Source organism: Prenolepis imparis, unplaced genomic scaffold, assembly GCF_030444845.1.
Source record: "Prenolepis imparis isolate NDT839.2.m4 unplaced genomic scaffold, iyPreImpa1.0 SCAF_13, whole genome shotgun sequence".
NCBI classification, from domain to species: domain Eukaryota; kingdom Metazoa; phylum Arthropoda; class Insecta; order Hymenoptera; family Formicidae; genus Prenolepis; species Prenolepis imparis.
This window is the reverse complement of record NW_028141171.1, coordinates 1,163,504-1,187,212: the sequence shown is the minus strand read 5'-3', so window position 1 is coordinate 1,187,212 and position 23,709 is coordinate 1,163,504. Positions and strand designations below refer to the sequence as shown.

General features: G+C 35.3%; 2 protein-coding genes across 2 annotated transcripts in view; both read left to right on the top strand.

Moving 5' to 3' along the window:
• The first annotated feature begins 3,135 nt into the window (after nucleotides 1–3,135).
• Nucleotides 3,136–8,111, top strand: LOC145944771 (uncharacterized). The gene is made up of 2 exons (XM_083053322.1): nucleotides 3,136–4,215; nucleotides 6,216–8,111. The coding sequence occupies exons 1-2, from the start codon at nucleotides 3,136–3,138 to the stop codon at nucleotides 8,109–8,111; spliced, it is 2,976 nt and encodes a 991-aa protein (XP_082909448.1).
• Nucleotides 8,112–11,170: 3,059 nt separating this feature from the next.
• LOC145944770 (uncharacterized) overlaps nucleotides 11,171–23,709 on the top strand; it is a 255,432-nt gene continuing 242,893 nt past the window's right edge. The window contains exons 1-2 of the mRNA XM_083053321.1: nucleotides 11,171–11,229; nucleotides 13,184–13,352. Of these exons, the coding sequence (XP_082909447.1) occupies nucleotides 11,171–11,229; nucleotides 13,184–13,352 (228 nt within the window). The remainder of the gene's footprint in view (nucleotides 11,230–13,183; nucleotides 13,353–23,709) is intronic.

The window sequence follows — 23,709 nt, the reverse complement described above, 5'->3', positions numbered from 1 at the left end:
ATGTTCGACATTTTGGTATGTTACAAGGACAAAATAAAGCTTATGCGCAAATTAATAGTATGCTTCGTGCTGAAGGTAAAAGTTTTGCTAATTTCCCACAAATGGAACAGTTAATAGAAAATAGTGGAGAGGAGGATTACATGACACTTGAAGAAACTATGAAAATAGGCACCGAGCAATACCAACAATTAAATGAGAAGCAAAAAGATATAGTCGATCTTTTATTAAATAGATTGGACAATAATAATAATCATAATAATTGTTTTTATATTGATGGTCCGGGTGAATCAGGTAAAACATTTATATACACAACTATTTATCATTTAGCTAGAATTAGAAATAAACGCGTGTGCACAATGGCTTTTACGGGTATTGCAGCGACATTATTACCTACTGGAAAAACAGTTCATAAAACATTTAGATTACCGGTGCCATTATTTGCTGATTCATCATCTACCATTAAAATACAAACTAAAGAAGCTCAATATTTGAAAGAAACTGATATTTATATTTGGGATGAAGCACCAATGGCACCACGATATGCTTTAGAGATTATGGATAGAACATTGCGTGATATTATGAATAATGATTTTCCTTTTGGCGGAAAAATTGTTTTATTAGGTGGTAATTTTAGACAACTTTTGCCTATTAAAATACATGCTACTCGAAGTGAAATTGTGAATCTTTCTATTAAATTTAGTTCTACTTGGAGACATTTCGTAAAATTTTCTTTAACACAAAATATGCGTGTTCTCCCAAAAGAAATTAAATTTGCAAAATTTTTATTAGATATGGGAGATGGCATATTAAATGATTTCAATGATAACATACAAATTCCTGAATGTTGTGTAGCACCTATTGATGCTGATATTGTGGAAGATATATATGGTGAATTAATTCGAAAAAAAGAGTTTGTTAAAGTAGCTAAATGTGCGATACTTTCTGCAAGAAATGTTGATGTAAACGAAATCAATCAAAAAGTTGTTGAATTATTTGATATAACTGGTGAACGAATTTATACAAGTATAGACAGTGCTGTAAATGATGACAATGGTGACATTGGTGAAGCTTTGTTACCGGAATATTTGAATAGTTTATCTCCATCATCTCTTCCTCCTCATAAATTGCGTTTAAGACCAAATTGTATCATTATGCTGATTAGAAATCTTAGTATCAATGAAGGTCTTTGTAATGGTACTAGATTAATGGTTATAGAGCTTGGAGATCATTTATTGAAATGTAAGATTTTAACAGGTGACAAAGCAGGAGATATTGTTTTTTTGAATCGTATAACATTATATTGTGAAAATATATATCCTTTTACTTTTTCTAGAAGACAATTTCCGATAAAATTAGCTTTTGCTATGACAATTAACAAATCACAAGGACAAACGTTTGATAGAATTGGACTAGATCTTCGTAAAGATGTTTTTAATCATGGGCAACTTTATGTTGCTTTTTCGCGAGTTCGTTCTTGGCAAGCGTTGAAAGTTTATCTTGGTAATCATCGAAATAATAGGTTCGTAAAAAATTATGTATATAAGGAAATATATATTTAACTTCCTACTTTTTAAATCTGATAAAATGAATAAATGAATGATAAGATATTATTAGTACTGTCTTATATATATATTACTTATTATTACTTATACTATATTACTATATATTACTATTATATATTACTTTCAGTTTTGTGATGTCTGATAAATCTGTTAACAGGAGATGTTTTATATGTTCTTTATCCATTACAATGCATCTTCTTTTTAAAAAGTTGCGAATTCCCGAAAATTTGAAGTCTATGTCAGATTATTTGATAAACACGTAACTTTGTAAGAAGATGCCAAACGTGCATTGTAATAAAAGGAGGTCATATGGAACACCTTCTGTAAGGTTTATAAACACCGAGGTAAACCTTCATTTGCGACACGTAAAAGCTACTAATTAGTCATAATAGTAATATATAAAATATATACATAATATATACATACATACATAATATATACATATATACATAATATATATATACATAATCTTACATAAACTATGGAATGTCTTATAAAATATTTTCTATATTGATCTTACCTTAATAATTTTTTATATAAAATAATGAAAAGAATCAATTAATGTAAAGAAAAAAAAAGTTTTTTAAAAGAAAAAAAAGGACTTTTCAATTAGCAGTTACATACTTTTTCTTAAAAACTACTATGTGTATTTGTTGCGTCTAGACGTACGAAAATATATATATATAGATTTATACGCAGTCGTGCACGACATAAAATAACGAACACGTCGTTAGGACACACGGACACATGCGCTGACACACACGCAAATTCATAATATAATACCGGTTCTTATTACTCGTTACCGAATCTTGTGAAAGACCGAAAGGAAGCGACTTAATCTCATTGTTTCGCGCCGACCTTTCTTTCATGTCCGCCCGCTATTCATATCAAAGGGCGCCAGCCGATTGACGGCACGAGTGATCTATAAACCTCCAATCAGGAGACGCTGTCGAAAAGCGTATATAAGACCATTCCTCAAGACGATATGACTTACTGTTTTCTCGACCTTCGACAATCGTACATGTGTCCGAATATTTCTCTATCACGACTCAGAGATATAGTCTCCCAGGCGTTGTCATGATAGTGTGTCCGAGCGTATATATCGCTATACGGAGATAACGCCTCCTAAGCGTCGGCGATAAACAATATACAGACAACAATAATAGATCGATCCACATTAGTTGGATCGATAAATACGCAGTAAATAGTGACGTTGCACCACGACTCAGGGACGGTGTCCCTCAGGCGATGACGCGAGTGCATACGTACCGTATTTCACAACGTCGACAATATCAAGTACTCTATGTGAGACAGTGAACATTAATAAATACAAAACATTGAACCTAAAGACAGTGTAGATATTAATTTATTGATGCTGAAATTTTCCTACAAAACATTTTGGTGCCTCCTGTGAGGTGTGCCACCCAGGACCTTGGTTTGCGAAATACCAGGACGAGGAACACTTCCACATTGTCAACGGAGAATCGTACGGACTCGGAGTTAACATAAACAGCACACACCTATTTTCAACGTCCAAGTAAGTCGTTCATTTCCATTCTCATTCCATATAACAATGGCTGACAGAATCAAACTCCTCGTACAAAAACGAACTTCTATGAAAACACAAATCACCACCCTCACAAATCTCCTCGACAAAAGGAAGGTAGATAACGCCACTTTAAGGTTACGTAATACTCGCTTGACAGAATTATATCACACATTCGAGGAACATAATGATGAGCTATTAATGTTAGATCCAAACGACGCGCATAACACAGAATTCGCGAACATTCAGGAACGATTCTACGAGCTTGCCGGAAAAATCGAAAATATATTAAATCCACCGGAAGCCGGTACTAGCGTGTCGAGTGAAGATACCCGAAGCGATAGCACGGTGACGATCATAAAAAAGAGACGGATTAAATTACCGGAAGCGCCGCTACCGACCTTTGACGGTAAATTCGAGAGTTGGTTATCTTTTAAAAATGCCTTTCGTAATATAATAGACTCCCAGTCAGATTTATCGGACATAGACAAACTCCACTATCTTAAGTCGGCATTAATCGGTGAAGCAGCGAACAAATTAAAAATTTTCGCAGTCGATGGCGTAAATTATTCCAAGGCGTGGGATGTATTAGAAAAGGCGTATGAGGTAAAAAGAGTTTTAATATCGCGACATCTCTCTCTAATTCTAAATCTACCCACGCTAGATAAGGAAACAACAAGCGGCTTGACGAAGCTCGCGGACGATATGCAGCAACACATCGCATCGTTAGTTTCATTGGGTGTTTCCGTCGGGTCCGAAATGATTGTCCATTTGCTGGAAAATAAACTACCGAAAAGCGCATTAGAAAGGTGGGAAACCACACTTGAGAGAGACACATTCCCGTCACCCGATCAAATATATGAATTTCTGTATAAATCCGCTGTTTGTACATCGAAACGCGAAAGATCTAAGGTAACGGAGGTGGAAAAGAACGCGAGCGAAACACCGGCAAAAAGGAAACGTAATTATTCGTCCAATCGAGCGTTCCTGTTGAATGCGTCGCAGAATTGCATAGCATGCAAGACTAAGCGACATCCTCTATATCTATGCAATAAATTCAAACAGATGTCCATCCCTAAACGCATCGAAACGGTGAGAAACGCGAAGGTATGTTACAATTGCTTGCGTTCACACCGAGACAGCCCGTGCAAATTCTCTAACTGCACAATTTGTCAAAAACGACACAATACGCTTCTCCATTTAGATCAATACGCGAACGCGAGTAAATCTACTGCGACAAAACCCGAAACGACTCAAACTGTATGACTAACCAAATCAAATAACGATAGAATAATTAGCCTCGCGACAGTAACGGCTACGTCCACACCGCAACTAATAACCAGCGCAGTAATACACATTCACGATCGCAAACATAATTTAAGGGAATGCCGCGCGCTATTGGACACGTGCGCGACTGCAAATTTTATCTCAGAATCCATGGTAAAACAATTAGATCTGCCAGTAGTTAAACATTTCTTACCGATCGGCGCGATTGACACCATAACTACGGAATCAAGAGGCATGGTACAAATAACCATACAATCGAAGCGCGGCGAATTTCGTAAAAATTTAACGTGTTTGACGATACCGACTATTTCCGAGGCTATCCCAGCTGAAATATTTCCGCGCGATTCGATCGTAATACCGGCAAATATCAAGTTAGCGGATTCGGATTTTCATCTACCGCGTACTGTCGATCTATTAATTGGATCAGGGGCGACACTATTGTTATTTTCTATCGGACAAATTAATTTATCACACGAGGGTTGCGACTTATATTTGCAAAAAACACGGCTAGGCTGGGTCGTCGCCGGTGGTACGCCGCCAACAGGCACATCACAGAATACGTGTTATTTATCAAATCTCGAATCTCAATTAACTAAATTCTGGGAAATTGAAGAAGTTCCCGTAGAGAGATCGAAATCGGGAGAAGAGTTAGAATGCGAAATACATTTTACAAAAACTACCACGCGCGATAACGATGGGCGATATACAGTCCGATTACCGTTCCGTCGAACGGACAAGCGTCTTGGAGAATCGCGGGATATCGCGCTCAAGCGTCTATTGGCGGTGGAACGAAGACTTGAGGCAAACGCGGCGTTAAAAGTCGAATATTCTAAGGTGTTACAAGAATATATACCATAGATCTAAAACATATGTCATTAATAAAAAATCCTGACGACGACGGGTATTACATGCCACATCACGCGGTAATCAAAGATTCCAGCGATACGACTAGAATCCGAGTAGTATTTGACGCGTCAGCCAAAGCAAGTAACGGCGCATCTTTAAACGATGTACTGATGATAGGTCCTACGATACAACCTAAATTATTTTCACACTTGCTCCGGTTCCGCACGTATAAATATATCATCATCGCCGATATCGAAAAAATGTATCGACAAGTACAATTACACGAGGAAGATCGACGATATCAGCAGATTCTCTGGCGCAGAAATGACAAGGTCGAAACTTTTCAACTTAACACATTAACCTTCGGTGTTTCATCGTCACCTTTTCTCGCAATCCGCGTAATCCGGCAACTTGCGGACGACGAATGTCAAACGTATCCTAAGGCGGCCGAAATCCTTTCAAATCATTTATACGTAGACGATCTATTGTCCGGTGCCGATACGATTGCCGAAACGCGCGCAATGAGAGACGAGTTAATCGCACTATTAAATCGAGGCGGTTTTACAATTAGAAAATGGGCTTCTAACGACGAACGCGTTATTAATGACTTAGAACCCAACGCATTACACATGAACTTTGTATTACACGCGGATCAATCATTAAAGGCATTAGGGATAGCCTGGAGTGCACGCGGCGATAAGATATATTATTCAGCCTATCCGATCAAACCTACGGAGAGATGGACGAAAAGAAACATTTTATCGGAAATCGCCAAAATTTTCGATCCGATAGGATTGTTAGGGCCAATCGTTCTGCACGTTAAAGGGTTAATGCAAGATATATGGAGATGCGGCTTACAATGGGACGAATCCGTTCCGCAAGGTATATATACAGAATGGTCGGAGTTTGTTCGACAAATGGGAACAATGAATCGAATTTCCTTTGATCGTAAAGTATGAATAAATGATTATCAGGACGTACAACTCCACGGATTTTGCGACGCCAGCAATCGCGGTTACGGCGCGTGTTTATACGTGCGGTCTCGCGGAAAGTCCGGAGATACACTCATTAGATTATTGTGCGCCAAGTCTCGAGTTGCGCCCTTAAAAACTATCACAATACCCCGACTCGAACTTTGCGGTACATTGCTACTAGCACAATTATATCGCGAAGCGAGTGACACGCTAAAGAGTATTCCCAATAAAACGGTTTGGTGGTGCGATTCGACCGTCGCATTACACTGGATAAAGACACAACCTTACCTCCTTAAAACTTTCGTCGCGAATCGAGTCACAGAAGTACAAAGGCTAACGAATTCTGACGATTGGAGACACGTCCCTTCGGAAGACAATCCAGCGGACGCGTTATCCAGAGGCCAACTACCTCACGCCTTTTTACAAAATTCAACATGGGTCGCGGGTCCCTCGTGGTTGAGCAAGGACGAAAGCGAATGGCCCAATAAGGTGATGCCGATAATCGAGACACCGGAATTAAAACAAAACACGTGCCTAATATCAACAATAAACAATTTTGACATCTTCAAGAGATACTCTTCTTATTCCAAGCTAATTAGAGTCATCGCATATTGTCTTCGCTTTCGACCTTGCAATAAACAAGCCGGATCGCTAAACGCGAACGATATTAAAGAAGCGGAAATGCGGATCCTAAGGATAGTTCAAACTGCTCAATTAGCCGACATAATTAAAATTCTAAAAAACAAGGATCTAACAAAGCAGAGTAAAATCGCCAACTTAAATCCGTTTTTAGACAACGACAGTTTGATTCGTGTAGGGGGGCGTCTGCAAAGATCAAATTTAACATTCTCTCAAAAACATCCTATATTACTCCCGAGCCGACATCAATTGACCGATAATATTATTCGCGAGACCCATCAGAAACATTTCCACGCAGGCATTCAAACCACTTTATGTCTTATTCGGCAAAGATTTTGGTTACTGGATGGCCGTAACCAAGTTCGAAAGATCGTACGAACTTGTACACGTTGTTTTCGGTTTAATGCAACTCCAATCGAATATAAAATGGGAAATCTCCCTCCAGCTCGGATTCGCGAAACAACTCCATTCGCCCACACGGGCATTGATTTTTGCGGCCCATTCTACATTAAAGAAAAGAGATATCGCAATCGGAATCGAATTAAAGTATACATATGCGTGTTCGTGTGCATGTCCATAAAGGCCATTCACCTCGAAGTAGTGAGCGATTTAACGTCTGACGGTTTCATCGCAGCGTTACGTCGATTCACGGCGAGACGCGGCTTACCAGAACACATTTATTCCGACAATGGAACCAATTTCGTAGGCGCGAACAACCAGCTAAAGGAGCTGTATGCGCTACTCCAATCCGAAGAATACAAAGACACAGTAAATAGATTCGCGAGCGAACGCCGTATTACGTGGCATTTTATACCACCAGTAGCTCCTCATTATGGCGGATTGTGGGAAGCTTCGGTAAAGATTTTCAAGCACCATTTTAAGCGCGTGTTAGGAGATTCACTCTTCACCTTTGAAGAATTAAATACATTTGTGATAGAAGTCGAGGGTATTTTGAACTCCAGACCCATTACCTCCCTCTCATCCGATCCGAACGACTTACTTGTTTTAACTCCTGCCCATTGCTTAATTGGAAGACCAGTAACGACCCTTCCGGAGGGAGACCTGTTATCTGTTCCAGCCAATCGGTTATCTACTTGGGAACATATATCGAAAGTCCGACAAGACTTCTGGGCTCGCTGGAGCATCGAATACCTGAATGAACTACAAATACGTACCAAGTGGATTAAAAACGGCCCGAAACTCGAAGTCGGAGCCGTGGTGCTCATAAAAGACAAAAATCAACCTTGCACGCAGTGAAATATGGGCAGAATATCAGAACTACATCCAGGCGAAGACGGAGTCGCACGAGCCGCCACCATTAAAACTATAGGCGGAGAAATAAAGCGAGCTACCAATCGTCTGTGCCTGTTACCAATCGAGCAACAATGATGCGATACCACTATACACACGATAATACTTGGTATACAATACACATCACAGCGAAATATGTAACGCGTTACGAATTATAAAAAAAAAAAAATGCGAAAATAACTCTACCATATTATACAATATATACGGAAAGCTTTCGTTATAAACTCAAACGTATTAGTTGCTCGTTGCTCTCTCAACGGGGGGAGTATGTTGCGTCTAGACGTACGAAAATATAATATATATAGATTTATACGCAGTCGTGCACGACATAAAATAACGAACAGGTCGTTAGGACACACGGACACATGCGCTGACACACACGCAAATTCATAATATAATACCGGTTCTTATTACTCGTTACCGAATCTTGTGAAAGACCGAAAGGAAGCGACTTAATCTCATTGTTTCGCGCCGACCTTTCTTTCATGTCCGCCCGCTATTCATATCAAAGGGCGCCAGCCGATTGACGGCACGAGTGATCTATAAACCTCCAATCAGGAGACGCTGTCGAAAAGCGTATATAAGACCGTTCCTCAAGACGACATGACTTACTGTTTTCTCGACCTTCGACAATCGTACATGTGTCCGAATATTTCTCTATCACGACTCAGAGATATAGTCTCCCAGGCGTTGTCGTGATAGTGTGTCCGAGCGTATATATCGCTATACGGAGATAACGCCTCCTAAGCGTCGGCGATAAACAATATACAGACAACAATAATAGATCGATCCACATTAGTTGGATCGATAAATACGCAGTGAATAGTGACGTTGCACCACGACTCAGGGACGGTGTCCCCCAGGCGATGACGCGAGTGCATACGTACCGTATTTCACAACGTCGACAATATCAAGTACTCTATGTGAGACAGTGAACATTAATAAATACAAAACATTGAACCTAAAGACAGTGTAGATATTAATTTATTGATGCTGAAATTTTCCTACAAAACAGTATTCTTTGCATGAATTGATTCATCTCGTTATTTTGTGTATAAATGTATTGATGTAAAATCGATGAAAAATGAATATTTTGTGAAATATTTCATAGTTTATGTAAAATTGTCAAATATGAATACATAAAGTATCTCGTACACTATTCACTTTTTGCATATTTTTCAAAAAAAAAAAGGAAAAAGTCAGTAACGTCAACTTTTCCCCCACAAAATCTTACAACTTTTGTTTAAACCTTTTTTCGTACTTCGCTTAATTTCAAAGATATTTGCATGTGTAAATTAAAATGAATCACTCTGTATATATATATTTTTTAAATATAAATCGAGTCCTCACAATATTCTGTATAAAAAGTTATAAACAAATTTTCGAAAAATTAATTTTTTACGAGATTTATATATTTTATAATTTATATAAGATTACATCTAATAAAAATTTTAATATTTAAACTATTCATTTTTTAATTATGCTACCCTTATAAAATTTTTATACAGAGGAATCAATTTAAATAAAAAAATTGAGGTAGTTCTATTTAAAAAAAAGTTGATCTTTAAATAACTTTTAAAATTGCTTTTTAGGAAAAAGTCAGTAATATCAACTTTTCCCTCTCAAAATCTTACAACTTTTGTTTAAATTTTCATTGAAATCATTATTCAATAGTTTCATGTATATCATAAAGATAATTCAGATCAAAAAATTGATTGTCCCACTCTGTATGTTTTCCTCTTAATGAATTCTAATCTTTTGATATTCAGTTTGTAACGATGCCCCCCCGCATCGTTCCCGACCGTCCACCCGTCGGAAGGCTGCGCCCGGCGAACACCGGCCGGGCAGGGCAGCAGGCGCTGAGCGCCACAATTAATCAAACCGTTAAATACGGTTCCACGAAAACGCCCGACGCGCGCCGAAATAAACCGAGTCGTATCACCCCTACTCCCTCTCCTTCGATCCAGCCTCCGATCCCGTTACTCGATCCGTATAAAAAGAGAGCTCGCGATAAGAGCTCTCTCAGATACCGTTCCGACTCCGTCATATCGGAGACTCTTTCCGCCCGAAATAAAGAGTCCGAGGTAGACGAGTACGCTGCCTCTGCGGAGATAATCTCCGTGCTCCGAACTTCCGGCTTCCGCTTCCATCGTCCCCCGACTTCGAGGTAGAGTGTCCTCTGTCTCCCCCGAGATATTCTCGGGAGTCCGGGGTTCCGACCGCGCCCCGCAAAAAGCGCGCTGACGTCAGCGGGTGGAGCTCCGCCGCCTCCGTCGAGGGTTCTCGACCGTCAGTGCGTTCTTTCCTCCGCACCCCATACGGACGGCCGTGACACGCTGACCGTCGCGTCAAGGAATAAATCACGGGCCGCGTAAGCCCGCCGACAAGGCGACCGCTTGCTACGCGCGCCGTTCGATTGCGCTCTCTTCGAGATATCGAAGAGAGCAGCCGCTTTCTCGCGCCTCGCGCTTGCGCGCGCCGCGCCGCGCCGCGTCCGTGCTACCGCGCGCCGACACGTCGCACCGCCCGACGCACCGTGCGTTCCACGTACATTTACACATACAGCGATCAACTATCTATACACATACACACATGCGAATATACACACACCCACACGCACACTTGTACATAGCATACACTCACACGATTATACAATAAAGGCGTTTGTTTGTTACACCAACACCGTGTTCGTGTCTCACCCTTTCTCGAGCCCTGATCCCGACTGACCTGTCCAAGCTCGCGAAAGCGACCGTTACAAGTTATTGCGATTTCTTGTAATCGATTTATGCGACTAGATTTAATTTCAATTTCACTATATTGAATGTTGCTATGCGATTTATAAATAAAAAAAGGTGATGAGTGACGAGTTGTTATTGATTTTTATTAGTAGCAATCAGACATTCTTGTAAAAGTTACATCATGATACCCTATACGATATCAGTATATTAGAAAAAATGCAGGACGCAAATGAAGCACTTAGAATTGAGATGGAAGAATTAGATGGAATGCAAGTTTTAACATCAAATGAAGTGTTGGATAACATACAAGTATATGATTCAACTGTGTGAGTGTTAAATTTTGATTTAATTATTTGATTTTCGTTTTAGTAACGAATCGTTTAACAGCCGTAACTAAACACGCGGCGCTCTATCTCAGGTATGATGCATATGTAATACGACGTGATTCCGTATCTCCCGTGACTGCCAAATGTCAATGTTTTTAAATGCGATCTGTAAAATCTTTCTTTTTAAATAGTTAAATCAATAACACAATATCAATTCTTGATTATTAATTACATTTACGATATAATAATCCTAAAATATTAAATTATATGCGATAGATTAGAAATATCTCGGGGATACGGGGAATACGGAATCACGTCGTGTTACAGATGCGTCGTACCTGAGGCAGAATGCCGCGTGCTTACAATTAGTTACGGCTGTTAGACAATTCATTGTTAAAACGTCAAGATGAATCTCTAAAATTTTTTTACATAAATCGATTTCTTAATATACATAATATATACATATATACATAATATATACATAATCTTACATAAACTATAGAATATCTCATAAAATATTTTCTGATGATCTTACCTTAATAATTTTATATACAAAATATTGAAAAGAATTAATGTAAAGAAAAAAAGGTTTTTTAAAAGAAAAAAAAAGAACTTTTCAATTAGCAATTACATACTTTTTCTTAAAAACAACTATGTGTATTCTTTGCATGAATTGATTCATCTCGTTATTTTGTGTATAAATGTATTGAGGTAAAATCGATGAAAAATGAATATATTTAATATATTTGAGATTTCGAGGTTATTTTTTTCAACCAAATCTCTAAATTTTTTTTACATAAATCGATTTCTTGTAATATTTGGTGTAAAAAATTGTTAAAGTTAAATAGTCAAAAAATGAATGGTTTTACAAAATATTTTGTTTCATCCTAACATATTTTAACAAAAAATATGAAATATAATATACTCATTTCTCGATATCTTATCTTAATAATTTTCATCATAGAATAATTAGATAAATTAATTGGTGTAATAAAAACATAGTTATTTAATTACAAAAATAAATTATTTAAAAAAAATTTGTAATTACACTGCAAATTACAAATTAATTTTTTTCCTATTTTTTTAAAAAATCTGTCAAATCGTTTGTTTTCTGACTATTTAACACTAACAATCTTTATGTTAAATATTACGAGGAATCGATTTGGTAAGAAACAACGTTATTCATGGTCATAATAATATTGCTATGTAATGCGCCACTTAAAACCCTACAACTTTTGTCTGAAACATTTTTTTCGAAAATGCGTATTTTCCGAAATATTAAGGGGTTTCGACAATTTTCGAACACCTTGTATATTATATGTATATGTATGTATGTATGTATGTATGTATCATTTATTGTATATCCCCTCGGAGTTTACAAGGCGCTTTTACAAGGAGCGTTCCCGAACCTTTTACAACACACCACCTCTCATTAACCTGGCCATAGTGACCTTACAATATACTAACAACACCTCTCTCCTTTATCCTTTCCTTCTTCCTCCTTCCATTCTCCTCCTCTCCTTCTCTCCCATCTCCTTTCTCCCTTACTCCTTCTCCTTAACTCATCCTGCTCTCCTCCTTTCCACCGACTCCGTTTTTCCTTTCCATCAGTCCCGAGCAGGCATATGGGGTGATTGGTTCGAACAGGATTCGAACCTGGGACCCACCGCATGTCAGCCAGATACTGAACATGCGGGGCCACATTTCACCCTATATTATATGTATATATATATATATATATATATATATACACATGCACATATATATACATATAATATAAAAAAATAATTAAAAAAATAATAAATTTCATATATACAAATATATATGTATATATATATAGGTAATTTATTATTTAAAAAAAAAATTTTTTTACTTATTTAATTAAAAAAATTTTATTACTATTTTAATTTCTTTACATTCTTTGTAATTTTTAATTTTTTTATTACTTTTGTAGTGAAGTAGTAGGCTTTGTAGATGGTATTGAAGCCTCACGCTATGTTGGTGACAATAAGCAATATAAAGTGTTCAAGTTTTATATTAATAATGGTCAAGGGAGAAGAGTACAAGTTATCGTGTGGAATGATGACATTGTATCTGTAGAACCACATGTACAATTAAATCACGTAAGTATTTTTGATTTTTCTTATTGCTTCCTCATAAAGGAAGCTTTGTTTTCGTGAAAAAATCTTTAAGATTTTGATTGATATAAATAGAATACATTATCATTTTTAAAAAAAAATTTGTAATTTAGAATATACTTTTTGAATTAATTTGGCTCATTATTTTATGTACCAAAATGTAACGTTAAGAAAAATTACGTTATGGAAAATATTTTACAAAATTCTACTTTTATAATTTTATAATTTATTCTACTTTTATAATTTTTTATGCAAAATATTACGAGGAATTGACTTACATAAAACAATTAGAATGGTTTCATTAATTGTGTAAGTTCCATTAAAAAAAAATAAATTAATTTCAAAATTTCAAAAATATATTTATCTACAAAAATTTTATTTCATACATTTTGTCTATATTGAAATTGAATAGACTTGGTAAGACAGATGTGGTATGTGTAAAATTTGTTAAAGAAATTTTTAAAATGATTTAAATTTGATAAATTAATTATTTGTATATTTCTAATTAAGGCTCCTTGGGCCTCGCCGCAGCCATGTTGAATTGTGACGTCAGAAGCGAGAAAATACATGCTGAAAATTTTTACGTGCCATTTTTAGATAAAAAGATAATGAAACAACACTACAAAATTCTTTGGCACACTTGTAAAATTGTTCGAAAACTATCCTTTTCCCTTGACAGTCAATCAACAGCCATAAAATAATTTAAACATCAGACTTTGTCATGCGGAATGACTGCGCATGTCCGGGAAAAAATAGATTAAATCTAAATAAATTTGATTATATCTAATTAAATCTCGTTAGATATAAAAAAAGGAAAAGTAAGATCTACTTAGATTTAAGCATATTTATTTAAATGTATTTAGATCCAAATAGAGCTATCGCTGCAGATCTAATAGATCTATTTAGATCTAAATAGATCTACTGATGTACTCGCTGCAGATCTATTTAGATCTAATAAGATCTAATTTAGATCTAAATAGATCTACTGATGTACTCGCTGCAGATCTATTTAGATCTAATAAGATCTAATTTAGATCTAAATAGATCTACTGATGTACTCGCTGCAGATCTATTTAGATCTAATAGATCTGCAGCGATAGCTCTATTTGAATCTAAATACAATTAAATAAATATGCTTAAATCTAAGTAGATCTTAGTTTTTTTATTTTTTAATTAGATATCAGATTTATTTAGATCTAATCTATTTTTTCCAGAGTGTGCAAAGACTAGACGGACTGGACCTCATATTACAGTCATTTTACAGCTGTTGATTGATTATAAAAGGAAAAGGTTAGTTTTCGGACAATTTTACAAGTGTGCCACAGAATTTTGTAGTGTTGTTTCATTGAAATATCTTTTTATCTAAAAATGGAACGCAAAAATTTTCAGCGTATATTTTCTCGGTTCTGACGTCACGATTCCGACATGATCGGCGAGGACCAAGGAGCCTTAAGGGGATCCTAGTCGGATGGTCGAACTCCGATAGGTTAGCACCACACATATCCAAACATATACACGTATACACATATACACACGATAGGTTAGCACCACACATATCCAACATATGCACGTATGCACACATATGCGTGAAAATGTTTTTAATATATAACTTTTTTATTAGACTTGCAATCTCACTTTTTATTGTTTACTAATATTTCTTCATGTTAACCCTATCGCGTATACTATATTTTATGCACAGATAAACTGCAGAACTATTTTTATTAAATAAGTATTGTTACGAGCTGACATGAAAGAAGCCGATAACAAAACTGTAATTTTTGATTTTTATATGATTTATATATGGAATTATAGCTAACGCGGTCCGTTTTTATAAGTACTTTAATCGTGGAAAAGGATTTATTGATCTGTATAGTCAATAAAAAGATATCCCAAAATAATAAAGTTGGTTCTGCCGTACCGACAGAACTAACTTTAGGATCCGACTAGGATCCCCTTAAGGGGATGCTGGAGGTATGTTTTTACCGACCGAATGCGAATATAGAAATTATTTTGGGATATCTTTTTATTGACTATACAGATCAATAAATCCTTTTCCACGATTAAAGTACTTATAAAAACGGACCGCGTTAGCTATAATTCCATATATAAATCATATAAAAATCAAAAATTACAGTTTTGTTATCGGCTTCTTTCATGCAGCTCGTAACAATACTTATTTAATAAAAATAGTTCTGCAGTTTATCTGTGCATAAAATATAGTATACGCGATAGGGTTAACATGAAGAAATATTAGTAAACAATAAAAAGTGAGATTGCAAGGCTAATAAAAAAGTTATATATTAAAAACATTTTCACGCATATGTGTGTGTGTAAATCGAGGCTGCGGAATAAAACAGAGCAGTAGATTAGTTGCGCGATGTCGTGATAGATGGAGCTGACAAAGACAGATACAGCAGTACATCCTTGTCTATTTTATGAGCGTGTAGAATAATACACATACATGAAATAGCCATATATACACTAAATTATTGCAATTTCTCATGTACGTTTTCTCGATCGTAATCTCATTTCATCTCTTTCTAATCGCGCATTCAGTTTCATTCTCCTCACATACATATATTCGCTTACACATTCACTCGCGGTTCTTTCTTTCTCCTTTTTTCTCAAACTGCAAATGTAAAAATTATTGAATTGTACGTATAAATAAACAGCATAATTAATTTTAAAAATTGAAACATTTTATTCATATATTTTTATAAGCAAAACAAACAAAATTCAAGTACACTTATATATCATACGTATGTAAACTTATGCGTATGTCGCTTATTTTTTTTCTATTTTTTTCTTTATTTGATTGTGACGCGTTACATAATTTTTACATAATTGTAGCAATATATAATAAAATCAATTGAGAAAATATACTTTTTAAATTAATTTCTTTATTTGTTTCACATGTTTTACAAATTTAAAAAAGGATCTTATCCTATCTCTAATACTGGGTGTGCGTAGCACAAAGATAAATCAATTATTAAATAAATAAATAGATAACTAAAAATAAACATTATTTCCTGAGAAATAAAATTTGATTAAAAAATATTTTTTTCTCTAGAAAATTTTTGTTTTAAAATAATTATAATTATTCGATATATGATCTGTATTCTCTATCTTTCGAAATAAATATATAATTATAGAAACTTGCTTGGTTTCCCTCATCGCTTATTGTTATAGTTACGTTGAATTGCGATATCAAGAGCGAGAAATCATATCAAGTTTTTTCTCGCACTATAATGTATACAAATACTTTTTCACTACAAATTACTCTTTTATATTCTATAATCATATTCTATTATCTATAATATATCATATAATACAATCTATAATAAGCAAAGATTAATATAAATCTCGATCGAATTGTCGTAAAGTTTATTTTTGCTGGAAATGTAGAACATGTACAAATGTAAAAGTGTACAAATAAATTAAATTATATATATGTTCGTCAACTAGTGCAAGATAATAAAAAGAAAAAAAAATTACTGAATTTTCTCACTTTTGCTATCATTATTCAATATAGTCGCAGTGATGAGGAGCCAATAGTTTTATTATAGGTTTAGATTTGAAAAGACTCGAAAAACTATTTTCGTACATATCTATGTACGTTCTATAAAAATTCAAACGGCTTTTTCATATATTATTACATTCAATCGATTTATCTCTCACATTTACGTTACAATATAAATTACATATGCGATTATCGCGTTTATATTGTTACAAGTCCTAAAAATATTCTTGCACATTGACAATATATATTTGTCATTTACACGATCACATTTGGACAATACAGATAAATATTTATAATTAAAGAAATCTTGATATCATAGGCATGCTGTGTGCATCATTTAATCGATGCGGCGTAAATGTTCAAATTAATCGATACATAGCGCGCGCGATACGTCACACTGGTATAGTATATGGGATTATACCTTTTACAAAATGTTACGTGTGGAGAGATATATAAACCTAAATATGAAATACATTACACCAAAAGACGTTCTATAATTCTCTCGCATATCATATAATAGTCAATATACACTATGTGCGTAGAGACTGACAAAATAATATACAACTCTGAGAATCATTCATCTAATAAGGACAAAACTATTTCAACGATAATAACATAGCCTAGCTATTTTAAGAGTTTTGTTATATAGAATATAACAAAGGGAAAATAATAATAAAGGTTTTGCATATAAAAAAAGAGAAATAGAAAAAGAAAAAAAAAGTTATTATATTAAACTGTAGCATCTATTTTATCTATTTTATCTATTTTAAAGATCCGGCACTAGAAATATAAATTGAATGTCCATCAGTTGTGATAATTTTCCATATATACTCGCGCAGTCTACCATCTGGATGCAGGTCCGGTGTCGGTAGTTGTAGCTGCATTGGCTCCTATGAATGGGTTTGTAGCAGCCGCTACATAAAAATATCATATTAGTCATATAACAAAAATTATTAGAGCGCTACTCGTGTATTTTATTATTATGCTTCTTTGTACAATAAAATTAAATTATCAAACATTAGATAATCGGGATATATTATTATCATTTAGATATATTTTCAACATGTGGTATTTTCTGTAAATAAAAGTGTATATACAAGGCGCAATTTATTATTATTCGTATATTATCCGCATTAGCTGATGATTCGTATTAAAGTAAAAAAACATTGAATATTTTATATAAAAGCGTATGGAATTTTCTCTATAAAACTCGACGTATTGAAATTTTCTAATAAAAAGAACAACTAGAAAAAAAACATGAGATTATTGGAAAATAATTTTTGCCTCTCGATCTACTTTTAATCTAAAGAGCAAATAAAGAAGATAATATAATTGATAAAAAAAGTGCTAAGATGAAGAGAAATATATATTTATATTACGTTTACGAAAAAAGTTTTGAATATATATGCGTATCTAACAAACAAGAGTGATAAAGCTTTAAATGCGTATCTAAACTATACAATAAGTCTCAAGTTTTTTTAGTAATGAATTTGCCCTCGTATGTCAAATAATACGCGTATTTGCGGATTTATCGTCAGTTTTGTTTTATCCAGAGAGAGATAATAATATTGCGATATTATTTTTTAGTTTCCAATTCTTTTATATATGCATTCTTATAAAATTTCCAATTTATATTTTCGACTTATTGCACATACTTTTGCCTCGTTAATCTACTTTACTTTATTTAAAAAAAGATACATTAAACGTCAAAAATACATGTATATTACAAATAAAAACAGACGTTTGGATATTTCACTGAAGAGTAAAAAGAGCGAAACATAAAGAGAGTAGACTGAAAATAATAACAAACAAATTAACGAAACGTAAAATAGAACATGTACATATATAGTGCGTATTTTTATTATAATGAAAATATCATTCATGTGGACATTTATCTCTGACACAAATTCCGATATAAATTAAGAACTGTTCAATAAAATTAAAAAAAAAAAAAAAAAAAATATAAAGTATAATTATATATAGCTAAAAATTGTATCACAAATAATAAAATATGTAATATTGGATTGTAATATTTGAAATGTTTGGGAAAAATGCAAAGAGGAATAATGTCAATAGCACGAAAATCCTGTTATTTGTGCGTACACGCACACGCACATTCGGAAAGACAACGGACGCAGACACGTGCACGCTAACATGTTCTCTCTCTCTCTCTCTCCCCCTCCCCTTCTCTCACTCTCATATACATGCATGCATATACATGAATGATAAAAAAAGGTAAAATTACAAATTTCGTTAAATTATTATAAAGCGTATCCCCTTTTTAGCATATACATACATGTATATGGGGCATTCCATGTGAAAAGGGTCCACTTAAAAATAAACTGCTTGGAATTTTTTGTATAGAATTGTGTGGTTTTTGCGATAAAACTAAATAACCTATAATTAGAACATGTATATATATTCGTGTGTTATTGTTTGCTACATAAATTATACAAAACATGATGGAAAACTCGAGAAATTCTTTTGAAAAATTTTAATCATTTTTTCCCTACAGAAACAAAATATTCGCGTTTTTTTCATTTTAATAATATCTTTTTGTAATATATATTATAAGAACAGTTAATTGCTTCATTTATAGAAGAATATTTAGGAAAAATATTTAGGAAGAATATATTACTTTTCTAATGCAGTTTTAATAATTTATTAAAAGAGCAAATTCGTGAACAATTTAATTCTAAATGCAAAAGAAATTACAAGACAAGTTTAGCCTAGAGAATTAAAAACAAAATGCGGCTAAATTTTACATTATCGTTAAAGTACGAGAAAAAACAGAAAGAAATTTATGATTATCATCAGGTTTCTAGTTTTTGCACATAATTTTACATAATAAATCTATTTAATAAAGATTTTTTAAAATAATAATCTTAAAATGTGTAAAACAATTGCATAATCAGAAAATTATTTCAGCATAAAGTCTTTTTTCGATATGCTAAAATCGTCGTTGATATGAAAGCATATAAAATATATCATAATTAAAAAAAAAAGAACAAAAAGAAAAAAAGCAAACATTCTTGGATCGAATGATTAATGGTAATGTATAGAAGGTAGAATCACTCATAGCATGTACTTTCTATACATTCAAGAACTCGTAATACCAGTGGTATAAATCACACGTTCACCGCCGCTGTTTAGATTCGTGCTTTCGTTCACTGTTGACGTTGGTGCCGCCGATCCTGGTGTAGGCATGGCAAATATAGGTTGCTGTATGTTAGATGCATTTTGCGATGTACCACTTTGAGGTTGAGCTGTCACAGCATCATCATCGCTCTCGTCTTCCTGTGAATATACGTATTTCAATAATAATATTGCATTCTCATGTCTAAAAATTGTCTTGGGTAATTACATTTAATATTCGTTGTAATATATCCGTCTCCGGGAGATCATTTTATTCCGAGCGTGTTTTGGACAAATGAGTTGTTGATCGCAACAATGGCAGATATAATTGGATTTAGAGCAGCTGTCCTAAATATCTAACACATGTCTTCGTTGTTAATAGAATAAACTTTTCGCCAGTAATGCTCGGAGATGATTTCCTGGAGATAGAGACGACGGATATCAAATGTGTAATACGCAAAGACGAAAGACACGACAAGAATAAGAAACTTTATACATGTATGTAGTATCTTCTATAGCTGATAATATAACGAGCAAGGTACATAAAATAATGGATCACAAATGTAGAATAAATTTTTTTCGTATGCAACACTTTTTATACGTTCGTTGTGATTTTGTCTTTTTTTTAATCAATTTTCCTTAAAAGGTCTTTAAAGAAAAAATATTTTATCTTATTCTTCAGTCAAAAAGTGAATTTATTTCTTTACGGAGAATCATTTTATCAGTTACGGGATACATTTTATCCGATCCTATATGCATCATGTATGTGTGCGTATATTTTTCTATGTTTCGTTATATTTTCCTGGATATTGGATTATTTTCCTGTAATCTCATCGGTGTGTGTGTGTGTGTATATATTCTGCGATAAAATATCGATATCGAAAAAATACACACACAAACACACCTATTATATATATATAGAATCTATTATAGAGTGTACATCTACATGTAACAACAGCAACACTTATAATGACAAATACATATATATATATATATGAGAGAGAGAGAGAGAGAGAGAGAGAGAGAGAGAGAGAGAGAGAGAGAGAGAGAGAGAGAGAGAGAGAGAGAGAGAGAGAGAAAGAGAGTGCGCGCGCGTGCATGTGTGTGGTTTGATGAATGGTGCATGTAATATTCAATATTTTACCTTGTTTTAATACCGAGGCAGGTACGCAGGTGCGGACATCAATTGTACGAATCCATTAGCAGGCGGTGCGGGGACGTACGCATTTGCAGGCGGTGCGGGGACGTACGTACTTGCAGGCGGTGCGGGAACGTACGCATTTGCAGGCGGTGCGGGGACGTACGCATTTGCAGGCGGTGCGGGGACGTACGCATTTGCTGGCGGTGCGGGGACGTACGCATTTGCAGGCGGTGCGGGGACGTACGTACTTGCAGGCGGTACGGGGATGTACGCATTTGCAGGCGGTGCGGGAACGTACGCATTTGCAGGCGGTGCGGGAACGTACGTACTTGCAGGCGATGCGGGGACGTACGCACTTGCAGGCGGTGCGGGGACGTACGTACTTGCAGGCGGTACGGGGATGTACGCATTTGCAGGCGGTGCGGGAACATACGCATTTGCAGGCGGTACGGGGATGTACGCATTTGCAGGCGGTGCGGGAACGTACGCATTTGCAGGCGGTGCGGGAACGTACGTACTTGCAGGCGATGCGGGGACGTACGCACTTGCAGGCGGTGCGGGGACGTACGTACTTGCAGGCGGTACGGGGATGTACGCATTTGCAGGCGGTGCGGGAACATACGCATTTGCAGGCGGTACGGGGATGTACGCATTTGCAGGCGGTGTGGAAACGTAAACAGGGGGAACGGCGTAAAAACGTTTTCTATTTCTAAAATTATTTTTACGCCGTTCCTTGTTCACGGCCCGCCTGACTGCTTCATTTATGCGCTGAAAATGAAAAAAATTTATAAAAATTATTTTTGCATACATAGGCTGCGTACGGAAATGTCCCCCGAGTGCATTCCCTCTGTTTCTATATTACTGAGATAGGAGTGGTATAGAGAGAGAGGGAATGCACTCGGGGGACGTTTCCGAACGCAGCCGCAGCCCCCCCCCCCCCACCCACACACATACATATATACTGATGACTTGTTCATTATATTATTATTTGCAATTCACATGTTAATTTAATGTGTGATTTGCAAATGATATCAAATATTGAACAACGCATTAAATTAACATGAGAATTGCAAATAATATTTTATTATTTTGCATGTAACACTACATGTGTGTATATAGTTAAGTTAAATCTGCACACTTATTTCAGCCAAATAAAATAACTTACATTACTTACGTTTCCTCGGTTGTTGTCCAACGGCTGTGACAGCGATGTCGCCGTCGCTACCGTCCTCGTCGCCGTCGTTTTCATCGCTGTCGCTGCCGTCCTCGTCGCCGTCGCTGCCGTCCTCGTCGTCATCGCTGTCGTCCTCGTCGTCATCGCCGTTGGCATCGTCGTCATTGTCGTCGTCGTTGTTGTTGCCCCTATCGTCGTCACCGCTGCCATCGGCTTACTGCCCTCGCTTCGTGCTACAAAAATGCATTTTTTTAATGTTTCTCTTATAACAGAATATAAGGGTATAAGAACATTCTCTTGATTACGTTATGAGCACATGCGAGTTGAGACATAAAAATTAAGGTAACTGTAAGTACAGATTACGCTGCATAAATTATGATATGTATAATCTCTCGCTGTTCTCGTTATCATCCTCTTTCGTAGGTTATGAGCACGTGCTTGCGACGCAACAATTTACGTAAGTCTTTGGCGTCTCTAAGTTTTTGGCGTGTAATAAAAACGTGCTACAATCGAAAGTAACGATTGTAGTACATTTCTACGACATACGACAAATCTTGTGCGTTACTTACACTTTTGATTACGTAAACTGTAGCGTTCAAGCATGTGCTCATAACCTAAGAAAGAGGATAATAACGAGAACAGCGAGAGATAATACATATCATTATAATTTATGCAGCGTAATCTGTACTTACAGTTTTTTATGCCTCAACTCGTTATTTTCAAATAATTTATATAAAATAATACTTACGACGTGGCATCGTTGTATTATAAGTCCGACGTCCGACGTGACTCGACGATCGACGACAATGAACTGACGATGCCAGTGCCAGTAACGAAAAGTAGCTGGCAAAAGGCAACAGTGTTGCCACTTTCGAGACGCTCGTAACAGACACGCAGCGTTGCCAGTTTGGAGACGCTGGCAACAGGCAATTGCGTGTGGAATAATGCTGCTATCGAAAATTGTAGACCACACTTTTGCAATTTTTTTTTTTTTTTATGAAAATGTAAAATAATTTGGCAAATTGAATACCGAATTTATTTATGATTTTTTAAAAATGTACATATTTATGACTTAAAAAAATGTAATTATTTTCTATAGTACGATGGCATATAAAAGGTATAATTAAAACATTTTCAAAATTATATATGTATATAATGTTTAAAATGTATTTTAATTTTACCATGTATGTCATCTTACTATAGAAAATAATTACATTTTTGAAAGTCATAAATATGTACATTTTTGAAAAATCATAAATAAATTCGATGTTCAATTTGCCAAATTATTTTACATTTTCATAAAAAAAAAATTGCAAAAGTGTAGTCTGCGCGCGCACTCTCTCTCTAGTACTCTGCGTTGATACCACTGCTT

Excerpts from the sequence above, each read along its gene's own strand:
- LOC145944771 (XM_083053322.1), top strand. The coding sequence starts at position 3,136 with ATGGCTGACAGAATCAAACTCCTCGTACAAAAACGAACTTCTATGAAA. Across the intron at positions 4,216-6,215 it reads AAACGGTGAGAAACGCGAAG|GACGTACAACTCCACGGATT; the intron begins GTATGTTACAAT and ends AATGATTATCAG.